Genomic DNA, 27,500 nt, shown 5'->3' with positions numbered 1-27,500 from the left:
ACATACAGTCAGAACAGGTGTACCCAAGTACTGATGACAAATGTTTATCTTACTTTTACCTGGTAGTTGTTTTGGATAAAAACATCAACTAAATTATTCTAAATACCTGGTCCCCCACACTGATTGGTCATGATGAGTCTGCCCTCTGCTGTGGTTGGTCCTGATGAGTTTGCCCTCTCCTGTGGTTGGTCCTGATGAGTTTGCCCTCTGCTGTGGTTGGTCCTGATGAGTTTGCCCTCTGCTGTGGTTGGTCCTGATGAGTTTGCCCTCTGCTGTGGTTGATCATGATGAGTTTGCCCTCTCCTGTGATTGGTCATCATGATGAGTTTGCCCTCTCCTGTGATTGGTCCTGATGAGTTTGCCCTCGGCTGTGGTTGGTCCTGATGAGTTTGCCCTCTCCTGTGGTTGGTCATGATGAGTTTGCTCTCTCTTGTGATTGGTCATGATGAGTTTGCCCTCTCCTGTGGTCCTGAGCATCACACTGAAGATGATGAATTTGCCCTCGGCTGTGATTGGTCATGATGAGTTTGCCCTCTGCTGTGGTTGGTCCTGATGAGTTTGCCCTCTGCTGTGGTTGATCATGATGAGTTTGCCCTCTCCTGTGATTGGTCATCATGATGAGTTTGCCCTCTCCTGTGATTGGTCATGATGAATTTGCCCTCTCCTGTGATTGGTCATGATGCGTTTGCACTCTCTTGTGATTGGTCATGATGAGTTTGCCCTCTGCTGTGATTGGTCATGATGAGTTTGCCCTCTCCTGTGATTGGTCCTGCAGCAGCTCAGCCAAGCGTGTTCCAGGCCCAAGGAGGTGAGAAGAGACAGGAGGTGCGAGGAGCTCAGGAGGTGCCTGAGGATGAGAACATCCTGGTGGACCTCCCTGTTGACCAGGCATGTGGGCACACACACACATCCACACACATCCATACACACGACCACACACACACACATCCACACACACGACCACTAAAAAAACACATCCACACACATCCACACACACGACCACACACATCCACACACATCCATTCACACGACCACACAAACACACACACACATCCAGACACACGACCACACACACACACACACACACATCCACACACACGATCACACAAACACACACACACACATCCACACACATCCATACACACGACCACACAAACACACACACACATCCAGACACACGACCACACAAACACACACACACATCCACACACATCCATACACACGACCACACAAACACACACACACATCCACACACACGACCACACAAACACACACACACACACATCCATAACCAGGAACACACACACACAAACACACAGACAGACACAAACACACACATACACACACACACACATGCACATGCCACCACCACCACCCCATCCCATTTTTCATGATCCTTCCAGATTCTTCCCTGAATGCCCCCTCTACGACTGCATTGCTCTGCCACTGTCTGTCCTTTGTTGTCTCATGATTACCAGTTAAGTACTCCAATGATATTCTCAGTCAATTCTCCCTGAATAAACAATGATGATGATGATGATGGATATGGAGACAGATTCACCAACCCCATACCACTACCACTTCCACTATACCACCACACTTTTGCAATCACTTTATATTCACAGAGGATGCTGAGTTATTCTGGTCTCTTATTTGACTGTTACAGAGAGTTGCCGAGGTCGTTGAAGAGGAAGGTCACCACAAGAAGGATAACCTTGAAGCAGACCACAAAGATCAGGCACGTTTGTTCCAGAGATAATGCCACGGAAATATATTACAGAGAGGAATGTTTCTCTCTCTCTCTGTCTCTGAAATCAATGATGTGTCTAACACTTAATACTTCTCGCTTCTTTCCTTTCTCTTTTGAAGACAAAAATATCTCAGCAAAGGAAAGTGAGCTCAACTTTGGATTCTGATTCTGATCATCACCAGAAAGAAAGCACTGCTGAACCAATAGAGGTACATTCATATACACAATACAGTATATCATATTTAATAAAGGGGTCACTTTCGTAAAAAGTTGACATATTTTCTTTAAAAGATTTTTGAAATGTACTTTAAAACCAGTTGCCTCATTAAGGACAAGGTTAGACTAAACTGCATAGCCTACTCTGTCTCTTTTTCTCTTAGAAACCAACGGACACTAAAGATTACACAGCAAAACCCTAGCACAGCACTAACAAATCACAGCCCTCGGGGCTGAGTGTGTGTGTGTGTGCGTGTGTGTGACAGGGAGAGAAGCTGTGACAGTTGGATGTCAGTTTATGTCTTTTGTCGTTCGTGTTTTCAGTGCTTGTGCCTCATAAGATCACAGTTATCATATCTCTTTCAATTAAGGGAGAATAGAGAGATGAAAAATTCAAAACAAGAACGGCTTGAAATAGAACACTCAGCTCTAGGTGTGTGTGTGTGCGTGCGTGCGTGCGTGTGTGTGTGTGTGTGTGTGTGTGTGTACAACCCCATCAGGAATGTATTTCTGTCGGAGCACAATGCCACACATCCTAAAATAATTGGCTCTCATCTCTTGCCGCTCCTCTGAGGTATAAATAGCACTGCAACTCAGAGCTCTGGGTTTGTGTCTTCCTGCCTGGTATCCAATTAGTTCTGCCTCACTTCCTCTCTCTATAGCAGACACAGGCAAAGACATCAGAGACAGAGGACCACTCCGAGGAAAACAATCTTCAAAGCAACCTCCAGGTATGTGTGTGTGTGTGTGTGTGTTCGCACACGTCCACAGAGACTAAATATGAAAAACGTCTGTTGAAACGAATGGATTCCTGTGATACGGTGTATGAGGCCTTAAATCAGAACGTTTGTGGAACATAAAAAGGAAAATTTTCTTTTTAAGTTGAACCTGCCGGTGGAGGAGGAGTCCAGGATGATCCTTGCCTCCAGCCCCGCCTCCAAGCCCGCCTCCAGCCACAGAGACACTCCCACAGACAACTCTGGCCCTGCAATTCAGGAAGCACTGGTATGAAGATCATCTGAACTACCAAATGCTCCAGTTATTTCATATCTGTGCACACTTCTCCTATATGGTGCTTCTACAGAAACTCTAGCCAACATAAGATTGAGGCCTACAGAAACCATTTCTTTATTTGTACTGAGTTCAATCAGCATTCCAGGGAAGATTCCCCATCCAGCTAAGTAGTTGTGTTTGTCCTGTTGTTGTCTCTCTGTGTTGGATCAGGCCCCTGTTGCTCCCGATCACAGGACTCCCTCTCCAGGCCCTGTGGAGAGCACGGGGGAAGCTGACCTATCATGTCACTCAGGGGCGGATCTAGCCATTTTGGGGCCCTAGGCAAAATATAGACATGGGGCCCTCATTTTTGAAACACGTACACAAAACAAATAACCATCCCAATACTCTTAGAATCGCAATAAACCCATAGTGCACTGCCACTCAACTCTCCACAGTAAAATCAGTTTCAGATTTCTCCAGCCTTTGCCAAAATTACATGTTTATTACTCAGATCAAACGAGAGAGAGAGAGAGAAAGATTAGAATTTCCATTCTCTGCCAGAGATACAAAATGATCTTGCACTTAACAGAACTAAAATACAAAATGGATATGAGTCTATGAAAACCACCATCTACATTTAAACAGGACCAATGAAAAGATTTTGTGTTTGGACAGGAATAACAGTGGCTGTGTGTGTGAGTGAGAGACAGGCAAAGCAGTGGTTCAGTGTGAGTGAGTGAGTGAGTGAGTGAGTGACAAGCTAAGTTGCGCTCGGCCAAGTGTATAATAATGGCGATCAGACGTTTTCAAGATCTCTCTCCATTTGTTTACTTCGTTCACAAAGAGCTCTTGATTTACATGATCTATGGCTTTACCTGTTTGGAGACGTTGCTGAAGCGTTCGCCAAACAGCCATATTTGCGAGGTGATCAGCAGACTTCTCGTGTTCTTTTAGGAAGGCTGATACATTTTTCCAGTCGTTCGTGCCGTCAATTTCGGAAGTGTATCTGTTACAGAACCTGTTATCTATCTGCCGAGCAAATGTCAGGCTCATATACAAAAACATTAACGTGAATTAATTGATGCTAATACCTAGCGCAGTCTCTGTAATTTCCCCTATACGTTAGTATTAAGCTAACGTATTTTCTATCACAGTTTAAACACGCAATGCTATGTGAAACGAATGTTACGAGATGAGATTACTAAAATGTATTCTGCATGTCTGCTCAGTTTTACAGTGCTACCCAAGTAAAGGTTTGAAAATAACTTCAAGCTTCAGACTTTCTGTTAGGGAAACTGTTTTCTATCTGCCAAGCAAATTACCTATTGTTCTGGAGGTTTATTGCTTTGCAACAGGGGCAACCTTTCTAGGGATCCCTCTGCTTTGGTTTGAAGTAACGTTATTTCGCGCTGCGTGCGTTACTACGTGATCATATTCTGGACTAGTCCAATGCACAATGGAGGGGAGCATGTGTGCTGGAAAATTATTATTTAGGCATTAGTTCGGCGTTATGTTGAAATTTTTGTTATTTTTTTCTACTAGAAATGTGTTTCTTTTTTTTACTTTACATAAGTAAGGGCTTGGGGGGTCAGATTTGGGGGCCCCTAATAAAGACAGATTTGGTTGGGGCCCTAGGCACTTGCCTAGGTTTGCCTAATGGAAGATCCGCCTCTGATGTCACTCTGTGCAGGTGCCTCTCACTCTTCACCACACTTCAAGCTTTGCCCAATCTGGGCTGGCAAATGGAAAGATGGTTTAGCTGCCAAATGCCTTCTCTTAAGTTAGTATGCACACAAACAGCAGAATGTTCAAGAGTCCATGGTTTGTACTTAATAAGTCATACAGTGTTTCAGTACTAATGTAAATTACATTTTCCATTTAGGATTGGTCATCTGAAGGTGATGTCCATTGCCCACTTCTTAAAAGTGCCTGTTATAGTTATGCAAGATGAATTTTAAGGGTTAATTCTCTACCTATAAGAAAAACCTCAGTATGCCTTTATTTACCTTTATTAGGCAAGGAGAGGGCCAAACTGAATCTCTTGTTGAATGTCTGCCCACTGTTTAAAACACCATCTGTTCCTGTGTGTGTGTGTGTGTGTGTGTGTCTGTGTCTGTGTGTGTGTGTGTGTGTGTCTGTGTCAGAGGGAAACTCCACCCAGTACCAAGGCTGGTCGGAATACTCCCTCCGTGCCATTGGACAAGAGCTTGGCTGAGGCTGACCCGCAAGATAGGCCTGTGTCTTCAGAGAGGAGGAGAGAGTGAACTGGACCACACAGCTCCTCACCTGGGCCTGGTACTGAGGAGGAGAGAGTGAACTGGACCACACAGCTACTTACCTGGGCCTGGTACTGGACCACACAGCTCCTCCACCTGGGCCTGGTACTGAGGAGGAGAGAGTGAACTGGACCACACGGCTCCTCACCTGGGCTTGGTACTGGTACTGGAAACAGCTTTTACCATTCATGGCAATTCAGTGGTTGGATTAACAATGGGGGGCCATGCTTCACAGCATATCTGTTGTATTATGAAGGGTGAAATACACTAGCACTTTTAAACACTTTCTCATCACACTACAAATGTATGACGTAATAGTAAAGTAAATGACAAAACAAAATACATTTTTTAGCAATAATGCATCAGGATGGTTGATTGTCCTCTGAAAGTACAGCACAACATGGTACTGACTCCCTCTACTGAATCTCTTCAGATGATATAGAAGGGAGGTACTGAATGGCTTGGCTTTTGGCTTAAAACACAATGTAAGAATTTCACTGATGTGTTTGAACCATTATATATTACATGACATATACATTTGTGTCCCTCTGTATTGTAGTACCATTAAGAGTAAATGTTGGAAATGTTTTGTAGAAAAGCTGTTTCACATGTGTTTGCCATCCTGAAGAAAAATAAATATACTTTATCTTTTACTGTATTAATCCATAAATACTTTATTTAGAATAATCCGTCTCACATCCTCAGGTAATAGTATATACATCTCAGAACGAACCCTTCTTCAAATATCATCTGGTTTCAGAAAAAAATACAGACACAGGCACTATGACAAAAATATACTTGCTTTCAGCAAGATCAGCATCTAAAAATATACCAGGTTTCTCTCCACTGAAACCAGCTGCACAGCCTTGGAGTGGCATTATTTTACAGTTTTTCCTGTTTGCTAACACACCATAACTGGTTCCCCTCAGCAAGAGTAAAGATAGCTTTGCCTCGGTTCTCAAAAGACATACACTTTTCTCATAACTGTACACACTATTCACACATCGTTCAATGTGTAAACGTTATACTCGTTTAGTAGACACATGCAATCAGTTCAATACACTCGAGGCATAACCATCTGAATTAAACGAGAACATCTTTTTCACGGTGGAAACCCTAAGCCCCAACACTATTAAAACACATTAAAAATCATTGCGGAATAAAATAATAGGGGACATTGGTGTGAACAACTATAATTAACAATGTATCCACCAGAGGGGTCACCAAAAGAGGACAAGCACAAAGAGGATCAGGTGGAGAAAGTCCCCAAAATCAAAGATAAGTAGTTTCACAGGAAATGCATCATCATCATCATCATCATTCATCATGAGTTCATACCTGGAATGACTATGATGAAGCTAGACAATGTGTGTGGCCAAACTTACAGTGAGCCATTTAACAACTGCAACCGTTTTCAACGTAATTTGGAATGCTGTAACTGCAATATCTGTATTGCACCGTACACCTGTAGTGCGAGTAGTGCGAGTAGGGGCTGTATCCACACACGGACCTTGTTGTCATTGTGTTTTCTTTAACAATTGCATTCCACTGTAATGGATGACATCAGTAATGGCTGAATTATGTTTTTGTTTTGGTAACTGAAAGGCAGACACCCTCTAGGGGCAGGCAGACACTATGTCTGCTGATGAGCAACAAACTGCTTTTCAGTCATCAAAATGGTATTTCTCAACGCAAAAATTCAAATCAGGGCAAAAAGAGCACTCCCAATATTATATCATTTGGGCTTATGTTACTGTAGTCTTGACTTTCAGGGGTTGAATACGTTTGCGAGCTTCTGTAGATGTTTCAATCAGCATGTGTTTGCTTGCTAGACATGAAACATTAAAAAAATCTGGTATTTAAGATGGTTGTACTGATTCTCGAGTGTCGTTCTGAGAATGTGTGTGTAGTTTAGAGAAAATAGTCAATTGTTTAAAAAAAATGTGGCTTAGTAATCAGGAAAAACTGTAAAACTGAAACTGGATACAGAAGCAACACAACGTTACTGAAGCATGGTCGCTCATATACTTAAGTAATATCAAATATGTTCCGCTATCTGTTACGTACTAGTTCAACACGTGACCATAATGAAGTGCTTCTATTCCCAAAATGGCGTGGAAAAGTTAGTAACTATATATAACACACGCTTTGGTGTATGAAGAATGGCATTTAGCTGTGCTTACCACTGGCCACTGTTTTTTGAAGAAAAGAAAAAAGTATTTACAAAACTTAGTCTTCCCTCCAACAGAAGGATACCAGAAGGATACTACCACACCACCAGAGTAAAGATGCTACTGATCTTGAAAGATTATGTGTAAGAGCAGCATGGAGATTACGACACTGCATTGCATTGCCTACTGCACTGTAAAGCATAGATGGACACAGCAGCAGCAACAGCAGAATGTAAACACATCACTAGGAGTAGTCTATAATTGAGTCTGCCATTGGCCAACACAGCTAGGGGCTACGCAACAGCAGCAACAAGGATTAAGTGCTGACACAGACTGACAGCTCCACCACCATTAGACTGAATAACCATCTGAGCTGGCATGTCAGACACCAACCGCAGTAATCAGGCCCCTACTTCCAGAGCTGGGTGAGTCTTGTCCTCAGGTCAGTGTGGTGTTGGACGGGGCGGGTTTTGCCCTCAGGTCAGTGTGGTGTTGGACGGGGCGGGATCCTTTGCCTCAGAGGCTGAACTGAAGATGCAGAGAGAGACCCCTAGCATTGTCAGCAGCATCCCAAACACAGCTCCTGGAATATCAAACACAACATGAGAGAGACCCCTAGCATTGTCAGCAGCATCCCAAACACAGCTCCTGAAATATCAAACACAACATGAGAGAGACCCCTAGCATGGTCAGCAGCATCCCAAACACAGCTCCTGAAATATCAAACACACCATGAGGGAGACACTGGCATTAGATCAGGAAAGCCAAATGCTGGAAGAATATTTGCACAAAAGCAGCACAGGACTAGTCTGGGAAGTCCCGCCCCTCTTCTCCGGCCAATTTGATTTAGCCTCTGAAGGGGGTCTGGCAAACTTAGGATAGCAGTTCACTTCAAGATTTCCAGAATCCTTGGAGCCAATCACAAACTGGCTTTTGGCTACCTGGCGCGCCATTGGCGGATTTAAAATAACCACGTCTACCGTAACAAAAGTGAAACTTAAGAGAAAAGCACAGTAAACTATATACTGCTCTCGCGGCAGTCTTGGATGATTTCAAAGGCAAGTTTTCTTTTGAAAATAGAACCGAAACCTGCTCTGGAACAATTCATACAGAAAAAAGATGTGTTTGCTTTATTACCGATCGTTGTATCGTTATATAGTAACGTTGGTCTGATTGGTTATCCTAAACACACAGCTTACAGATACTCACGTTTCCCACCAAAGTCCTCGCCCAGCAACCGGCCTGTGAGAAGGGTGATGAGGAATGTGAGGGAGTTTACGACTGGCACGGCCAAGGATAACTCTATGAGAGGGGCACATCCAAAACATTCATTGTTTTTATTACTATAGAAAAGATATATCACAACCACTAAGACAAAACAAATACACTTGTTTTAATATTGTGTCTGTTCGTTATTAGACTGAAATGTAGTTAGGGTTCTCATCGTTAGGATATCACCTGTGGTGGCCAAAGTGAAGTAGTAGACCACAGATCCGCCTTGATTCAACAGGAATGGAATCAAATACTGCAGAGAGAAGTAACTGGTTTAACGGGTTGGGCGTTATGCAAGAAATAAACTAGAATAAGCTACATTTCCGTTGTGTTGCGTTGTATTTTATTAAGCAAGATTCACAAATCCTTCTCCAAATATCTGTACACAATAACTGTATTCTTGGAGAACATGACTTTACCTTGAAGTTGAGGAACAGGAACTTAACCTCGGCCAGGAACTGAAGGATAATATTCTCTTTCTTTACCCTTTCAATGCCTTCTGTACCCTTCTTTAAAAATGGATTGGTGGCTCCCCACAGTACCGCCACCACCACGAAACAACACACCTCCACTGTTGAAACAAAACATACTTCATGTATGCATGCATTACTGTAGAGAAGTTAACAAACATAGCGTTGGGGAATTCTGTTGCGAGAGCAAGTGACATACGCAACAAGACGGATCACGGTCAATCAAAAAGACTCTTTTTTGGACCGCCTGCTTAAGCGTTGTCTATGCATAAAAAGCCTGGGTATTTTCTATCAGTTCGTCATAATGTGACATAACGAGTAAAACATCATCAACATGTGTAGCCTAATTTATTCGGAAAACTTCCTTACCTGCGCCCACCATAATTCATCTTCCTCGTGGATTTACGTTTGAGAAATACAAAATGCGTGACAAATGCCTGCGTCACACTGCCCCCTATAGTCCTGGCATTCCTAATACAGCGAAACGGATTCAATTTTAAAGCATACAGACAGTTTCATTATTTTATTAATGTCAATACTGTCCCTTACTGATATTTGTGTACATCTGCTTTTACTTCTGTGGTATTAAAATTGCAATTTATTATACTCTTGCCTATTGTGTGTGTTTCAACCAGCCACAAGTTAGACGAACCTGTGCTTATTTATTCCATTTTAAGTACTGCCCTTCTGGGCTGGCGTAGTCGGCTACTTTTATGATTACCTAGTAGCAGTAATTATTAGTATTTGCATTTCCGGCCCCTTACAAATGCACAAAAAAAAGGACAAAAAAAGGTACAAATGTGGCATACGATGCTTGTTCATTCAACCCTGTTATGGTGATTTCAGCTCTGTTGAATTTTGCACTTTTTTGTGTCAGATAAACAAGTTATGACATCAAGAGATTTTTATCATGTGTATTATATCAGGATAAATAAGTGCAGTTCAATTTGGTTAAAATTAGAATGTGTCCTTAGACATTTTTAGCGAAAACGTGGAGATGGAAGACACATTTCATTATATGAAAGTAGTGACTTGTTTCAGAAATTATTGCAAAATAATAACTTAATTGTTTATGTTCAGATTGGAAAAGGTATTTTCTATAAACTACACATATCCCCACATCACATCAAATCCCAAAAAAGTTTAGAATTGTAATGTACTTTTTTTTTTCATCTTCCAAAATCTGAAATGGCACCGAATCTGTAGAATGACCCAACTATTGAATATGTACCAATGCATCCTAATGTAAGCAGTGCACCCACCGGACATATTGTTATGTGTGCATCAGCTCTATTTTACCTGTTAACTGTTTAGCAAAACCTATTTCAGATGTTAACATTTTTCCTTCCGGTGTTAAAGAGACTGGTCAGATGTTTAAGAGAGCCGTACTAGTTATTTTTCCACAGTTCCTTCAAGGGTACAAACTCTTCATCAGGAAACCTTTAAAAGAAGGATGGCTTTCTTTCATTCAGGTGCATACCGCCATTTCCCTACACTGGTGTGCATATTGCTAAAGTTTGTATGGGAAGGGTAGAAAAGTGCTGATGTTGGACTTTCAGTTCAGCAATGTTACATATCACATGCTCTGTTCAAAATGGAAACTTACACGCTGCCACTCAATAGGGCCTTATACATGTGCCACTGAGATCAGATCAGTTTATCGTATCGTATTCGCGTGTAGGTGTGAAGATTTTCAAGGGAAACGGCTCTTGTCGTTACCTGTATACATGTGCAAAATGTAAAGCGGTTACATTGCCTCGGGCATGCGCAAAGACCACGGAGATGTGCTCCCACCTGGTTTGTTTACTAACAACATCAACGTGGATCCGCATCGGGCACAGGCAGTGTAGTGGCTTAAAGTTCCCTTCTTTCTATCAGCATATAGTGCTTAATATTTTCTTTGAATAACCACTCTCGGATGGAAAGAAAACGAGTCTACGCGTGGATGTGTTTCAACAACGGTAGAAAACTGTGTTTGCTCCGTCTTTTACTGGACTCATAATTATATGACAGTGGTATTAGTTACAGTTGAGACACCCGAAATAACTTGCATGCGCAGCAATCCTGAGACGTGATTTTTAGTTTGCACATGAATACTAACGTCTTCTTTGATCCCAGGAAATTTGAGCACATAACCCATCTCCCTTACGGAGATATTGGCGAAAGTTAACTTACTTCATTGCAAACGTCTAGTTTTTCAAACGTGTCTAGTTTTTGTGCAGTAGAGAATAGAGTCTCAGTCTACTACACCATACATAGCATATCATGTTTGTAGAAAATGATTAAGGTGCAACAAATGCCAATAAGCATATTTCAATTAAATGATTCACAGTGTATCAGTCACCACTGTTTCAACCTTCTCTGATGCAGTCGGATCAAATGTGTAGGCACTGTACACACGAATCCTGTGGAATGTTGAGTGACGCAAAAATATTTCCACCATACATACCCATACTGCTGGCAAATTTTCATGTAATTTTGTTCCATGCCCTGTGGTTCAGTGCTCTTATAAAATAACTCATGGCACTCGTCAAAATCATCAACAACTTTTGCTGTAACGGGCACTTTTGCCAGAGCAGTTAAGATGAGTAGAGCTGAAATTATCATGATGTAAGTTCTGGAGAAGTACGTTTTGTGAAGGCTTAGTCGTCAATGTCACGCTCATTTTACCAAATAGAAAGTTAAACAGACAAGGTACCTTCTTTTTTAACAGATGACCAAACAAGGAAATACCAGCCAATGTGGAATGATAGCCTTGGTACACTTGGTTTATGACGTGATGGCCCTGATCGCTGGGTAACTGCAGCTGGGTGCAGACAAAATGCTCAGTCAGAGTGAGGGTTCAAAGTCATGAAGGTTTATTAAAGCTTGAAATGGATCAAGCAAACCATAAATCCAACAGAAAATGCAGATTAGGAAACCCCCCCCAAAAATTAAATGCCATATGTAATCATAAAAATTAAGAAACATCCAGTTCCATAGTGCAATACCGAGCGCACCAGGAGTGCTGAAGCACAGATGCCATGATTCTCCATTATATGTTCAAGACAGTGTACCACCAAAATTATTTGAACGTGTTTTTTTAAGGTCAAATTTTTACATAATGTTACTTTAAATCTTGACAAGGATCAAGCAAGCCAAAAGACCAACACAAAATGCAGATTAGGAAACCCGAAGAAAAATCCAATGCAATAATGTGTTCATAAAAAAGAATAAAGAAAAGTCAAAATCTCAGAGAAATGGCATAATGAAGCAAATGCAGTATCTCCAAAAGAAACTGCTGAGCCTCTAATTAAGCAGAGGACAAAAGTAAGCAGCATCTGGATCAACTTATATGTGTACAAGGTAGGTCATACAGTAGTATATATACACAGTATGAAACATATCGAAGAGAGACAATGTGTTTATATAGAATATAGAGACCTAAATTGTTTTATAAGTTTCAGAGTATCTTAATCAAGGACAAATCTGCCCTCTACTAACTACGAGTACAACAGCGTCCCCAAGACCCATCTGTGGTTTGGCACCAAAGGTAATTCTTCTCATAATAGTCACATGGATAGTCAGGCTTACAGGTCTTGCCATTAAAAGCAGAATACTGATCATCAATACTGCAGCAGTAATCCCAGTTATCATCGTAATCAGTGTAACACCAGGTGTAGCTTTTACCATAATTGGCACAGTTGTGGTCGGCACGGCAGTAGCTCCCTTCCATCCCTCTGCCCATCGGTAAGGGGGGACTGCAGTACTCCCATGAATTGCCTACATTGCACCAGTAATCGTCTTTCCCGTGTGTTCCACAGGTGTGGTCACTGTTACACTTGGTTCCCTTGACTGTTATAACAGAATACTGAGGAGAACATGATCTCTCTGAAGTTCCATGGTAGCAATAATAACCTCTAGCCTCTTTGTTGTACAGGCAGGAGCTAGTGCAGTCTGATATCTGCTCTGGAACGAGGCTACAAATGAGCCCTTTAGAATCATTAGTGCGGTCTCTTTTCTTAATCCTTAGTTCTGTTTTTGTGCTACTTGGACTCCAAATGGCCCCAGTGAATTGGAGGGACAGTACACAAGTCAACCCAGCCACATATTTCATGTTCTCTGTATTTTCAAACCAATTCTCTCTGCTGTCAAAATACTCTTGTATTGTCGCCTCTGTTACCCTTGGCCTCTTAGAAGGCAGATGCCCTTTATCATCAAACTGGCTCATGGCAGTATGAAACATATTTAGAACATCATTAGACATGGACAGTTTGTCACTAAGGGGCAGCTGGATTGTCCTGTAAAGCTGTTTGACAATTTCCTCAGATTTGGGCTTGGTAGAAAAACAGTCATCTGTGAAAATTTTTACCGTAGATAAGTACATTGTAGACAGCTGATGATTAAGTTGTGGTACAGTCTTCACATTTATTCTACTATCAGGCTGATTCAACCCTATATAGCCAAATGAAAAGGACTTTTCCTCATCAACGTTATGCTTATAACAGACAGCTGTCCAGACATGAGTAGGAACAGTGACTCTGTTGAAATCTCTTGAGCTAAGATCATCAAATTCACCTTGTCTTGGTATTCTATAATCTGGCAGAGGTACAGTTCCTGTTACCAGGTAGGCAGTGCCCTCACCTGCAGACTGGGCCCTTAAAATGCCCTTGACACCATCCTCCCATTGTTTCCAGTGGACACGGTTGAAGCACGCATCCATAGGTGCGCTGTTGGTCAGGGTGAATGTAGCTTTACGGCCATCGCCACATTGGAAACTGTTGGTGTTGAGGTGCCCTCTGTCATAGCCCGTGTTGCTGTAGTCACCATTTAGAGCTTGATCGGCTTGGATTTCCCCTTTTTCATAGTTCGTCTCAATTTGCATTGTGTCCCCACTGAGGCCAGAAAGCTGAATGGAATAAAATGAACAAATTCCCTCTAACTCAAAAGAAATAATACGATGGAAATGCTAAGAAATATAAATATGGAGTTAGTGTTAGCCTGTGTAATAAAATACTTTTCCTGGACCTTTCTTTTATTCAAGTACATGCCTAGGAATTAAAGGTAAGGTAGAAAAGTGCTGGTCCTGTACATTAACATTCAGTTCAGCAATGCTACATGTCACATGCTCTGTTCAAAATTGATCCTCCTCACCCTCCCCCCAAATAAAAAAAAAACCTACCTGCGGCTCAATGAACCAGGCACCACTTTTTCGCCCATCTTGGTTTCTGCAACTGCCATCAAATGTGTAGGCACTATACACAGGAATCCTGTGGAATGTTGAATAAAGTGACGCATAGAAATTCCCTGCATACTCATACTGCTGGCAAATTTTCCTGGCATTTTGATCCATGCCCTGTGGTTCAGTGCTCTCATAAAAGAACTCATTGCACTCGCTAAAATCATCAACAACTTTTGCCGAAATTGGCACTTCTGCCAGAGAAGTTAATATGAATATAGCTGAAATGATCATGATGTAAGTTCTGGAGAAAACCAAGTTCTGTGAAGACTTGTCGTGTTCATTTAACCAAAGACAAGGTGAAAGAAACTAGGCTCCTCCCTTTTAACAGGAGACCATAAGAGGATATATCAGCCTGAAGAGGGCCCTTAGTTAATCTTTTACAAACAATCGTTCAGAATGATTTGAATAATGTCAACCATATAAAAATTAAGAATGACTTCACACATACAGTATCTAATCAGAATGTCTTGCGAGTGTGTGTGTGTGCAATAAACACCGTCATCATTGGAACTTTGGTATCCTTTCTTGTTCTTACCAGACAACCTGTGGCGATTGGCATAGTCATTCAACCTATCATACAGATCCTTTTGGGATTCATCAAGTCAAAATCCCCCTTTTTTATAACCAAAAAAGAAATTTCCTTTTTCTTACAACACAATTTCTGAATAACTGGGCCAGTGACCGTTTCGTAGTCACTTGAGCAGTTGACCGTTGTGTAATGTAGTCAGTTGATCAGTTGACCATTGTGTAATGTAGTCATGAACTATTCAAATAAATCTGATTAGATACTGTATGTGCAAAGTCATTCAGAATTTTTATATGGTTGATTTTTTCAATGTGAGTCTTGAATTGTTCCACACATTTTTTGTGATGACCTCCAACTTCTATTGCCCGACAATGGCCAGAGGTGGGTCGGATATTTGTAGGAGTGCTGAGGGGGAGCCTTGAAACCAGCTTGGGGTAGCCAACTGGTCAGTCATTTTTCTCTGTGCACGAGCCCCTACGGAACTCTGGGATCAACTGAATATGGTCCCCAAAGTCCAGTGAGTGGCCTGCGCAACGTTTTTTTTTTGTTTATATTATTTATATTGATATGTGATTATTGATTGCTTATGTAAGCAATATTTTTATTCAGTAACAATGTGTGAAACCATAGCTAGCCTACCAATATGAAAGAAATAACCTATATGTATTTTGATACAAAATACAAAACACCCCTCAAATAAATGTATTAAAATAAAATACAAAATACTGGTGGCAGTCTCTGGATTTTCCGTTTTCTCAGTTTGGTATAGCAGAGCATTCAGGTTTGGGCTATATAATGTAGACAAAGCTCTGGTGAACCCCATAAACAGGAAGAACAGTCAGAGAATGTCAGTGTAACAAAGCAAAAAGACAACAACTTGATTGATTATGTATATATCTATTTTTGTAGGCAGCATCTGTGTGACTCATGTTTTCACAAAACAGGGCTCTCAATGCAATCTCTATGGCTTCCGGGAGGGCTCGCGCAGGCGCGCTGGAACCTCTTTCATGCCGGGGATGCTGTGGGCTCTACTGAATATGTGACGTCCATAGGCGGAGATCCCGGGGGGGACAGGGGGGACGTGGCCCTCCCTACTATAAAGTTGCCCCCCCCCCCCCCCCCCAACAATCATTGTAAACACAAATAAATAATTTTGAAAAATATAGTAATATGAAATAAAAGCACGCCAACACAAGCGGTGCCAATTATAAGCATAAAACAAAGTGTTTTTTAAGTGTTGAAAAATCATGATCCCCTATTCCTCAAAGTGTTTTGGTTCACATGCTATTTCCAACGGGCGGGGCTACTGTCAGCTCCCTGTTTCAGTGAATCAGCTGTTACGTGCCTGTCTAGGGTCAGGCAACGTAAACAAAAACGAGTTGGAGGGAAATAATGCAATTGACAGACAACGTCGGATATGGGAAAAATAATCGGGAATTTATTACTATTAACTAGCAAAAATATATTGAATGAATGAAAAAGGTTAAAGCAATGAAAAACCAGTGGGACAACAAAAGTAAGCAACAAAAAGGTTCAAAGTAACAAAGGAACAAAGAAACAAACGGGCCTCCCGAAATAGGCCACACGGAATCCCGGACCTCCCTCTCGGACTCTCACTCCAAGACGGGTAGATGTTCTAGGCGAGGCACCGAGGCTCCCTGCGCAACAGCACTGCTGGCGGCCAACACATCAATGCGTCTATTCCGGAAGATCTCCCGGTGACATCACAAAAACCTCTTTTTAAAGGGCCGGCTCCTATCACGCACCCAATAAGGAGAGAACGGCAATTAAGCCTTCTGCTGGGCTCTCTGTAAAACACGGAAAACATACACCAGTAGTCTACCTAGAAACACCGAAGTCCCGAAAATATTCAGGGACGTAACACAGCCCAGTAGCCTACACCATGAGGGCTCAGATACACATACGCGTTTTTGTAAAAACGCGACGCTAGGAAATACATTGATTCCTATGGTACGGCGCGCTTTCACGCAAAGCGCCCCGTACCATAGGAATCAATGCATTTCCTAGCGTCGCGTTTTTACAAAAACGCGTATGTGTATCTGAGCCCTGAGTCGTCAGCAGCCAGCCCCCGGACCAATTCTGGCCCGCCAGCGCTTTTTTGGGAAAAAGGAAGTTTCTTTTGTGGATGATGTAGCAATCTGTGTTCGTAAGAAAAAGGGAGTTTCTTTTGTGGTTGATGCAGCAATCTGTCTTTATTCCAGTAAAGTGCGAAATATTTATTCCAGTAAAGTGCAGTAACGAAGCACGTGGAACATACCCCGGATTCAGCGTGCGGATCTGAAGAGAAAAAAAGACTTGTGGTTTCACTTTAAATTCATCATCTTTGAAGATTAGCTGTGTTAGCTAGCTGTCCTGCAAGGTATCAAAGGCAATTACTCTATGAAATGTTACCATACATTGTCCCCCCCTACAAAGAAATGGGATCTCCGCCTCTGGTGACGTCACAACAATATGATATTAGACAAGTATTTAGAGGCTATAGCACTGATTGTGACCACTAACATATATTCAAAAAACGTTTAAAATACACCAGAACCAGAGCTTTATTTATTTTTGCCTGTCTGGAGCTAGGGGGTGCTGCAGCGCCCTCAGCACCCCCCTTTCCGCACCACTGCTTATACAGCATACTCCTTATTCATCATACTCCTTATACTAAGTCCTTATTCAGCATACTCGCAGCACAGAGTCCTTATTATATGTCCTTATTCAGCATACTCAACAGCACAGAGTCCTTATTATAATTCCATATTCAACATACTCGACAGCACAGAGTTCTTATTGGCTTATGCCCTCCTTGGTGAGTATATTAGTGCCAGTATACTTGAACTAACCTAGGTTCCTCTCCTCTCTTTATTGTGATTCTCCTCATGGCCTAGGTCGAAGCTAAAGTTCAGCTATTTGCGGAACTTCAGGGGTGTCTAGGGCATTATCAATCACTGAGGAAGAGTTTACATTATTAGCAAGAAGATTTGTCAGATGACATGGTGTAGGGCTCTTGCTTATTCCTGCCTCCTTTCCTATTTAGATATAATCTAACAGGTCTTCTGTCTTACTGTATCGCATACGCTGATCTCGTGCAGTGTTTAGACAAGAGCATATTTTTGTCTGTTCGCAGTTGAAAATCTGGGCTCAACCCCTGCAAATCCACACAGCTGAGTATGCTGCCGATGTCACCAAGGTCATCTTTGACTACTTTGAGGAATATTTTGACATACCCTACTCCATCGCCAAACTGGGTAATGACAAGGTCTTTTATTTTTGCTAAGACTAGGATTAGTCTGTACTTGATTGGAAACTAGATAAAAAAAAACATTCTTATTTCAAAGCCAGCAGGTGTGTGTGTGTGTGTGTGTGTGTGTGTGTGTGTGTGTGTGTGTGTGTGTGTGTGTGTGTGTGTGTGTGTGTGTGTGTGTGTGTGTGTGTGTGTGTGTGTGTGTGTGTGTGTGTGTGTGTGTGTGTGTGTGTGTGTGTGTGTTTGTCTGTACTTGATTGGAAACTAGATAAAGAAACATTCTTATTTCAAAGCCAGCAGAAGCAGGCAGGTAAAAAGTTGCTGTCATTCACAGGAAAGAAATATTACTACATGAGATATAAATCATTTCTATAACACAATATCTCTCCTCACACACTTCCTCATGTCCCAATGGAAAGAGATGTACTGCATGTGTGTGTGTGCGCGTGTGTGTGCGTGCATGAGAGAGAGAGAGAGAGTGTGTGTGTGTGTGTGTGTGTGTGTGTGCATGAGAGAGAGCATACTCCTTATACACAGGCGCGCTGGAACCTCTTTCATGCCAGGGGTGCTGTGGGCTCTACTGAATATGTGACGTCCATAGGCGGAGATCCCGGGGGGGGACAGGGGGGAAGTGCCCCCCCCCAACAATCATTGTAAACACAAATAAATAATTTTGAAAAATATAGTAATATGAAATAAAAGCACACCAACACAAGCGGTGCCAATTATAAGCATAAAACAATGTGTTTTTTAAGTGTTGAAAAATCATGATCCCCTATTCCTCAAAGTGTTTTGGTTCACATGCTATTTCCAACGGGCGGGGCTACTGTCAGCTCCCTGTTTCAGTGAATCAGCCCAGTAGCCTACACCATGAGTCGTCAGCAGCCAGCCCCCGGACCAATTCTGGCCCGCCAGCGCTTTTTTGGGAAAAAGGAAGTTTCTTTTGTGGATGATGTAGCAATCTGTGTTCGTAAGAAAAAGGGAGTTTCTTTTGTGGTTGATGCAGCAATCTGTCTTTATTCCAGTAAAGTGCGAAATATTTATTCCAGTAAAGTGCAGTAACGAAGCACGTGGAACATACCCCGGATTCAGCGTGCGGATCTGAAGAGAAAAAAAGACTTGTGGTTTCACTTTAAATTCATCATCTTTGAAGCTTAGCTGTGTTAGCTAGCTGTCCTGCAAGGTATCAAAGGCAATTACTCTATGAAATGTTACCATACATTGTCCCCTCCTACAAAGAAATGGGATCTCCGCCTCTGGTGACGTCACAACAATATGATATTAGACAAGTATTTAGAGGCTATAGCACTGATTGTGACCACTAACATATATTCAAAAAACTTTTAAAATACACCAGAACCAGAGCTTTATTTATTTTTGCCTGTCTGGAGCTAGGGGGTGCTGCAGCGCCCTCAGCACCCCCCTTTCCGCACCACTGCTTATACAGCATACTCCTTATTCATCATACTCCTTATACTAAGTCCTTATTCAGCATACTCGCAGCACAGAGTCCTTATTTTAAGTCCTTATTCAGCATACTCAACAGCACAGAGTCCTTATTATAATTCCATATTCAACATACTCGACAGCACAGAGTTCTTATTGGCTTATGCCCTCCTTGGTGAGTATATTAGTGCCAGTATACTTGAACTAACCTAAACTAATACCACTGAACTAACACATTCTTCACGTTAAAAACTACTGATCCCATTAGTATGGTCCCAAACTCTTCCATCAGTGTGTTTTCTCAAAAATAGCTTAGTAATCGTGTTCATAGTCCTCACTTACAAATAGCCTAGCTTTAAGTATCAGCTCGAGCTTTTTCATGCACGTGTGTGTGTGTGTGTGTGTGTGTGTGTATGTGTGTGTGTGTGTGTGTGTGTGTGTATGTTTGACAATATATCTTGTCCTCCTCCTCTTTCAGATTGTGGAGGATCTCCCTGGTGGCACGAAGAAAAAAACCTCTTTTATCAACTCAGTGAAGATGAGCACCTACCTGGTGTGTTTCGCTGTGCACCAGTTCACCTCAGTGGAGAGGACGTCAAAGAGTGGCATCCCTGTGAGTATGAAAAAAACGCACTCTCAAGCTTTTCTCATTGCTATTTCATTTAGACCAGTTTATTCACAGACGTGCTTCGGCCTAAGCCATCGTCAGTGTGTAGCGTGAACACCAGAATGGATGCTTTCTATCAACAAGGGTCAAGGGTTACAAGTGACACATGACATCAACACATGACATCAACAGGTGACATCAACAGGTGACATCAACAGGTGACCTGCACCTAAGGGTGCACAGATTCACAGTATGTTCGCACACAAGGCAATAAACAAGAAAATCATATCAAACAGTTGCCAAACTTTTTCTACTCTAAGTTAACAATCTTTCGCTCGCACCCAAAATCGCCTTTATTTTGGAAGTAGAGCCTATCCCTACAAATCCCTGTGAGTATGACCAGCGGAAACATCAGCCTCTGTTCCTCTCCTCTCTATTGTGATTCTTCTCATGGCCTAGGTCGAAGCACGAGTGTGTGAAGACTTGTGAACACTGTTCCTCTCCTTTCTTTTGTGATTCTTTATAACGGCCTAGGTCGAAGCACGAGTGTGTGAAGACTTGTGAACACTGTTCCTCTCCTTTCTTTTGTGATTCTTCTCATGGCTTAGGTTCCTCTCCTCTCTTTATTACCTCCAGCAAGGAGGTTATGCGATCGCGTCCGTTAATTTATTTATTTGTCCGTCTGTTAGTTTGTCTGTCTGTGGACAAGATTTCTCAGAAACTACTGGGCGGATCTTTCTGAAATTTTTACCTCCAGCAAGGAGGTTATGCGATCGCGTCCGTTAATTTATTTATTTGTCCGTCTGTTTGTCTGTCTGTGGACAAGATTTCTCAGAAACTACTGGGCGGATCTTTCTGACATTTTCACAAGAGGTGGATCTTGGTCCTGGGACATCCCCATTAAAATTTCAGGATGATCCGGATCTGGATCCGGATCTTTGTTTTCACACCTAAAGTGACATTTCTCGTAAACCAATGACCGGATTTTAATGAAATTTACAATAAATGTAGACTTTGGGCTATTGTTCAGATGAACGTTTTAGATCTTGCTTTACTATCAACGTCAACCCTTGCTGGAGGTCAGAAATCTCCGATTGCTCTTGTTGTGATTCTTCTCATGGCCTAGGTTCCTCTCCTCTCTTTATTGTGATTCTCCTCATGGCCTAGGTCGAAGCTAAAGTTCAGCTATTTGCGGAACTTCAGGGGTGTCTAGGGCATTATCAATCACTGAGGAAGAGTTTACATTATTAGCAAGAAGATTTGTCAGATGACATGGTGTAGGGCTCTTGCTTATTCCTGCCTCCTTTCCTATTTAGATATAATCTAACAGGTCTTCTGTCTTACTGTATCGCATACGCTGATCTCGTGCAGTGTTTAGACAAGAGCATATTTTTGTCTGTTCGCAGTTGAAAATCTGGGCTCAACCCCTGCAAATCCACACAGCTGAGTATGCTGCCGATGTCACCAAGGTCATCTTTGACTACTTTGAGGAATATTTTGACATACCCTACTCCATCGCCAAACTGGGTAATGACAAGGTCTTTTATTTTTGCTAAGACTAGGATTAGTCTGTACTTGATTGGAAACTAGATAAAAAAAAACATTCTTATTTCAAAGCCAGCAGGTGTGTGTGTGTGTGTGTGTGTGTGTGTGTGTGTGTGTGTGTGTGTGTGTGTGTGTGTGTGTGTGTGTGTGTTGTCTGTACTTGATTGGAAACTAGATAAAGAAACATTCTTATTTCAAAGCCAGCAGAAGCAGGCAGGTAAAAAGTTGCTGTCATTCACAGGAAAGAAATATTACTACATGAGATATAAATCATTTCTATAACACAATATCTCTCCTCACACACTTCCTCATGTCCCAATGGAAAGAGATGTACTGCATGTGTGTGTGTGCGCGTGTGTGTGTGTGCATGAGAGAGAGAGAGAGTGTGTGTGTGTGTGTGTGTGTGTGTGTGCATGAGAGAGAGCATACTCCTTATACACAGGCGCGCTGGAACCTCTTTCATGCCAGGGGTGCTGTGGGCTCTACTGAATATGTGACGTCCATAGGCGGAGATCCCGGGGGGGGACAGGGGGGAAGTGCCCCCCCCCAACAATCATTGTAAACACAAATAAATAATTTTGAAAAATATAGTAATATGAAATAAAAGCACACCAACACAAGCGGTGCCAATTATAAGCATAAAACAATGTGTTTTTTAAGTGTTGAAAAATCATGATCCCCTATTCCTCAAAGTGTTTTGGTTCACATGCTATTTCCAACGGGCGGGGCTACTGTCAGCTCCCTGTTTCAGTGAATCAGCCCAGTAGCCTACACCATGAGTCGTCAGCAGCCAGCCCCCGGACCAATTCTGGCCCGCCAGCGCTTTTTTGGGAAAAAGGAAGTTTCTTTTGTGGATGATGTAGCAATCTGTGTTCGTAAGAAAAAGGGAGTTTCTTTTGTGGTTGATGCAGCAATCTGTCTTTATTCCAGTAAAGTGCGAAATATTTATTCCAGTAAAGTGCAGTAACGAAGCACGTGGAACATACCCCGGATTCAGCGTGCGGATCTGAAGAGAAAAAAAGACTTGTGGTTTCACTTTAAATTCATCATCTTTGAAGCTTAGCTGTGTTAGCTAGCTGTCCTGCAAGGTATCAAAGGCAATTACTCTATGAAATGTTACCATACATTGTCCCCTCCTACAAAGAAATGGGATCTCCGCCTCTGGTGACGTCACAACAATATGATATTAGACAAGTATTTAGAGGCTATAGCACTGATTGTGACCACTAACATATATTCAAAAAACGTTTAAAATACACCAGAACCAGAGCTTTATTTATTTTTGCCTGTCTGGAGCTAGGGGGTGCTGCAGCGCCCTCAGCACCCCCCTTTCCGCACCACTGCTTATACAGCATACTCCTTATTCATCATACTCCTTATACTAAGTCCTTATTCAGCATACTCGCAGCACAGAGTCCTTATTTTAAGTCCTTATTCAACATACTCGACAGCACAGAGTTCTTATTGGCTTATGCCCTCCTTGGTGAGTATATTAGTGCCAGTATACTTGAACTAACCTAAACTAATACCACTGAACTAACACATTCTTCACGTTAAAAACTACTGATCCCATTAGTATGGTCCCAAACTCTTCCATCAGTGTGTTTTCTCAAAAATAGCTTAGTAATCGTGTTCATAGTCCTCACTTACAAATAGCCTAGCTTTAAGTATCAGCTCGAGCTTTTTCATGCACGTGTGTGTGTGTGTGTGTGTGTGTGTGTGTGTGTGTGTCTGTGAGTGTGTGTGTGTGTGTGTGTGTATGTGTGTGTGTGTGTGTGTGTGTGTGTGTGTGTGTGTGTGTGTGTGTGTGTGTGTGTGTGTGTGTGTGTATGTTTGACAATATATCTTGTCCTCCTCCTCTTTCAGATTGTGGAGGATCTCCCTGGTGGCACGAAGAAAAAAACCTCTTTTATCAACTCAGTGAAGATGAGCACCTACCTGGTGTGTTTCGCTGTGCACCAGTTCACCTCAGTGGAGAGGACGTCAAAGAGTGGCATCCCTGTGAGTATGAAAAAAAACGCACTCTCAAGCTTTTCTCATTGCTATTTCATTTAGACCAGTTTATTCACAGACGTGTTTCGGCCTAAGCCATCGTCAGTGTGTAGCGTGAACACCAGAATGGATGCTTTCTATCAACAAGGGTCAAGGGTTACAAGTGACACATGACATCAACACATGACATCAACAGGTGACATCAACAGGTGACATCAACAGGTGACCTGCACCTAAGGGTGCACAGATTCACAGTATGTTCGCACACAAGGCAATAAACAAGAAAATCATATCAAACAGTTGCCAAACTTTTTCTACTCTAAGTTAACAATCTTTCGCTCGCACCCAAAATCGCCTTTATTTTGGAAGTAGAGCCTATCCCTACAAATCCCTGTGAGTATGACCAGCGGAAACATCAGCCTCTGTTCCTCTCCTCTCTATTGTGATTCTTCTCATGGCCTAGGTCGAAGCACGAGTGTGTGAAGACTTGTGAACACTGTTCCTCTCCTTTCTTTTGTGATTCTTTATAACGGCCTAGGTCGAAGCACGAGTGTGTGAAGACTTGTGAACACTGTTCCTCTCCTTTCTTTTGTGATTCTTCTCATGGCTTAGGTTCCTCTCCTCTCTTTATTACCTCCAGCAAGGAGGTTATGCGATCGCGTCCGTTAATTTATTTATTTGTCCGTCTGTTAGTTTGTCTGTCTGTGGACAAGATTTCTCAGAAACTACTGGGCGGATCTTTCTGAAATTTTTACCTCCAGCAAGGAGGTTATGCGATCGCGTCCGTTAATTTATTTATTTGTCCGTCTGTTTGTCTGTCTGTGGACAAGATTTCTCAGAAACTACTGGGCGGATCTTTCTGACATTTTCACAAGAGGTGGATCTTGGTCCTGGGACATCCCCATTAAAATTTCAGGATGATCCGGATCTGGATCCGGATCTTTGTTTTCACACCTAAAGTGACATTTCTCGTAAACCAATGACCGGATTTTAATGAAATTTACAATAAATGTAGACTTTGGGCTATTGTTCAGATGAACGTTTTAGATCTTGCTTTACTATCAACGTCAACCCTTGCTGGAGGTCAGAAATCTCCGATTGCTCTTGTTGTGATTCTTCTCATGGCCTAGGTTCCTCTCCTCTCTTTATTGTGATTCTCCTCATGGCCTAGGTCGAAGCTAAAGTTCAGCTATTTGCGGAACTTCAGGGGTGTCTAGGGCATTATCAATCACTGAGGAAGAGTTTACATTATTAGCAAGAAGATTTGTCAGATGACATGGTGTAGGGCTCTTGCTTATTCCTGCCTCCTTTCCTATTTAGATATAATCTAACAGGTCTTCTGTCTTACTGTATCGCATACGCTGATCTCGTGCAGTGTTTAGACAAGAGCATATTTTTGTCTGTTCGCAGTTGAAAATCTGGGCTCAACCCCTGCAAATCCACACAGCTGAGTATGCTGCCGATGTCACCAAGGTCATCTTTGACTACTTTGAGGAATATTTTGACATACCCTACTCCATCGCCAAACTGGGTAATGACAAGGTCTTTTATTTTTGCTAAGACTAGGATTAGTCTGTACTTGATTGGAAACTAGATAAAAAAAAACATTCTTATTTCAAAGCCAGCAGGTGTGTGTGTGTGTGTGTGTGTGTGTGTGTGTGTGTGTGTGTGTGTGTGTGTGTGTGTGTGTGTGTGTGTGTGTGTTTGTCTGTACTTGATTGGAAACTAGATAAAGAAACATTCTTATTTCAAAGCCAGCAGAAGCAGGCAGGTAAAAAGTTGCTGTCATTCACAGGAAAGAAATATTACTACATGAGATATAAATCATTTCTATAACACAATATCTCTCCTCACACACTTCCTCATGTCCCAATGGAAAGAGATGTACTGCATGTGTGTGTGTGCGCGTGTGTGTGTGTGCATGAGAGAGAGAGAGAGTGTGTGTGTGTGTGTGTGTGTGTGTGTGCATGAGAGAGAGCATACTCCTTATACACAGGCGCGCTGGAACCTCTTTCATGCCAGGGGTGCTGTGGGCTCTACTGAATATGTGACGTCCATAGGCGGAGATCCCGGGGGGGGACAGGGGGGAAGTGCCCCCCCCCAACAATCATTGTAAACACAAATAAATAATTTTGAAAAATATAGTAATATGAAATAAAAGCACACCAACACAAGCGGTGCCAATTATAAGCATAAAACAATGTGTTTTTTAAGTGTTGAAAAATCATGATCCCCTATTCCTCAAAGTGTTTTGGTTCACATGCTATTTCCAACGGGCGGGGCTACTGTCAGCTCCCTGTTTCAGTGAATCAGCCCAGTAGCCTACACCATGAGTCGTCAGCAGCCAGCCCCCGGACCAATTCTGGCCCGCCAGCGCTTTTTTGGGAAAAAGGAAGTTTCTTTTGTGGATGATGTAGCAATCTGTGTTCGTAAGAAAAAGGGAGTTTCTTTTGTGGTTGATGCAGCAATCTGTCTTTATTCCAGTAAAGTGCGAAATATTTATTCCAGTAAAGTGCAGTAACGAAGCACGTGGAACATACCCCGGATTCAGCGTGCGGATCTGAAGAGAAAAAAAGACTTGTGGTTTCACTTTAAATTCATCATCTTTGAAGCTTAGCTGTGTTAGCTAGCTGTCCTGCAAGGTATCAAAGGCAATTACTCTATGAAATGTTACCATACATTGTCCCCTCCTACAAAGAAATGGGATCTCCGCCTCTGGTGACGTCACAACAATATGATATTAGACAAGTATTTAGAGGCTATAGCACTGATTGTGACCACTAACATATATTCAAAAAACGTTTAAAATACACCAGAACCAGAGCTTTATTTATTTTTGCCTGTCTGGAGCTAGGGGGTGCTGCAGCGCCCTCAGCACCCCCCTTTCCGCACCACTGCTTATACAGCATACTCCTTATTCATCATACTCCTTATACTAAGTCCTTATTCAGCATACTCGCAGCACAGAGTCCTTATTTTAAGTCCTTATTCAACATACTCGACAGCACAGAGTTCTTATTGGCTTATGCCCTCCTTGGTGAGTATATTAGTGCCAGTATACTTGAACTAACCTAAACTAATACCACTGAACTAACACATTCTTCACGTTAAAAACTACTGATCCCATTAGTATGGTCCCAAACTCTTCCATCAGTGTGTTTTCTCAAAAATAGCTTAGTAATCGTGTTCATAGTCCTCACTTACAAATAGCCTAGCTTTAAGTATCAGCTCGAGCTTTTTCATGCACGTGTGTGTGTGTGTGTGTGTGTGTGTGTGTGTGTGTGTCTGTGAGTGTGTGTGTGTGTGTGTGTGTATGTGTGTGTGTGTGTGTGTGTGTGTGTGTGTGTGTGTGTGTGTGTGTGTGTGTGTGTGTGTGTGTGTGTATGTTTGACAATATATCTTGTCCTCCTCCTCTTTCAGATTGTGGAGGATCTCCCTGGTGGCACGAAGAAAAAAACCTCTTTTATCAACTCAGTGAAGATGAGCACCTACCTGGTGTGTTTCGCTGTGCACCAGTTCACCTCAGTGGAGAGGACGTCAAAGAGTGGCATCCCTGTGAGTATGAAAAAAAACGCACTCTCAAGCTTTTCTCATTGCTATTTCATTTAGACCAGTTTATTCACAGACGTGTTTCGGCCTAAGCCATCGTCAGTGTGTAGCGTGAACACCAGAATGGATGCTTTCTATCAACAAGGGTCAAGGGTTACAAGTGACACATGACATCAACACATGACATCAACAGGTGACATCAACAGGTGA

At 42.2% G+C, this 27,500-nt stretch overlaps 2 protein-coding genes across 2 annotated transcripts in view; one reads left to right on the top strand and one right to left on the bottom strand.

The window, feature by feature from the left end:
• Window positions 1–3,255, top strand: part of dcdc2b (doublecortin domain containing 2B) — a gene marked incomplete at both ends in the record, with an annotated part of 8,019 nt that extends 4,764 nt beyond the window's left edge. The window contains 4 exons of the mRNA XM_080850271.1: window positions 776–888; window positions 1,667–1,738; window positions 2,849–2,971; window positions 3,214–3,255. Coding sequence (XP_080706397.1) covers window positions 776–888; window positions 1,667–1,738; window positions 2,849–2,971; window positions 3,214–3,255 — 350 coding nt within the window. The remainder of the gene's footprint in view (window positions 1–775; window positions 889–1,666; window positions 1,739–2,848; window positions 2,972–3,213) is intronic.
• Window positions 3,256–5,930: 2,675 nt separating this feature from the next.
• On the bottom strand, window positions 5,931–9,558 carry tmem234 (transmembrane protein 234). Its single transcript, XM_080849810.1, has 5 exons — window positions 9,521–9,558; window positions 9,101–9,252; window positions 8,868–8,934; window positions 8,619–8,711; window positions 5,931–7,992 (listed from the first exon to the last, which is right to left on the bottom strand). Exons 1-5 carry the CDS (start codon window positions 9,531–9,533, stop codon window positions 7,886–7,888), a joined length of 432 nt encoding a protein of 143 aa, XP_080705936.1. The 5' UTR covers window positions 9,534–9,558; the 3' UTR covers window positions 5,931–7,885.
• Window positions 9,559–27,500: the final 17,942 nt, after the last annotated feature.

This window comes from Sprattus sprattus (genome assembly GCF_963457725.1).
Source record: "Sprattus sprattus genome assembly, chromosome: 13".
In the NCBI taxonomy this organism is placed as follows: domain Eukaryota; kingdom Metazoa; phylum Chordata; class Actinopteri; order Clupeiformes; family Clupeidae; genus Sprattus; species Sprattus sprattus.
This window is presented reverse-complemented; position numbering and strand designations above follow the sequence as displayed.

Excerpts from the sequence above, each read along its gene's own strand:
- tmem234 (XM_080849810.1), bottom strand. Across the intron at positions 8,712-8,867 it reads CTTCACTTTGGCCACCACAG|AGTTATCCTTGGCCGTGCCA; the intron begins GTGATATCCTAA and ends CCCCTCTCATAG. Across the intron at positions 7,993-8,618 it reads CGAGGACTTTGGTGGGAAAC|GAGCTGTGTTTGGGATGCTG; the intron begins GTGAGTATCTGT and ends TTGATATTCCAG.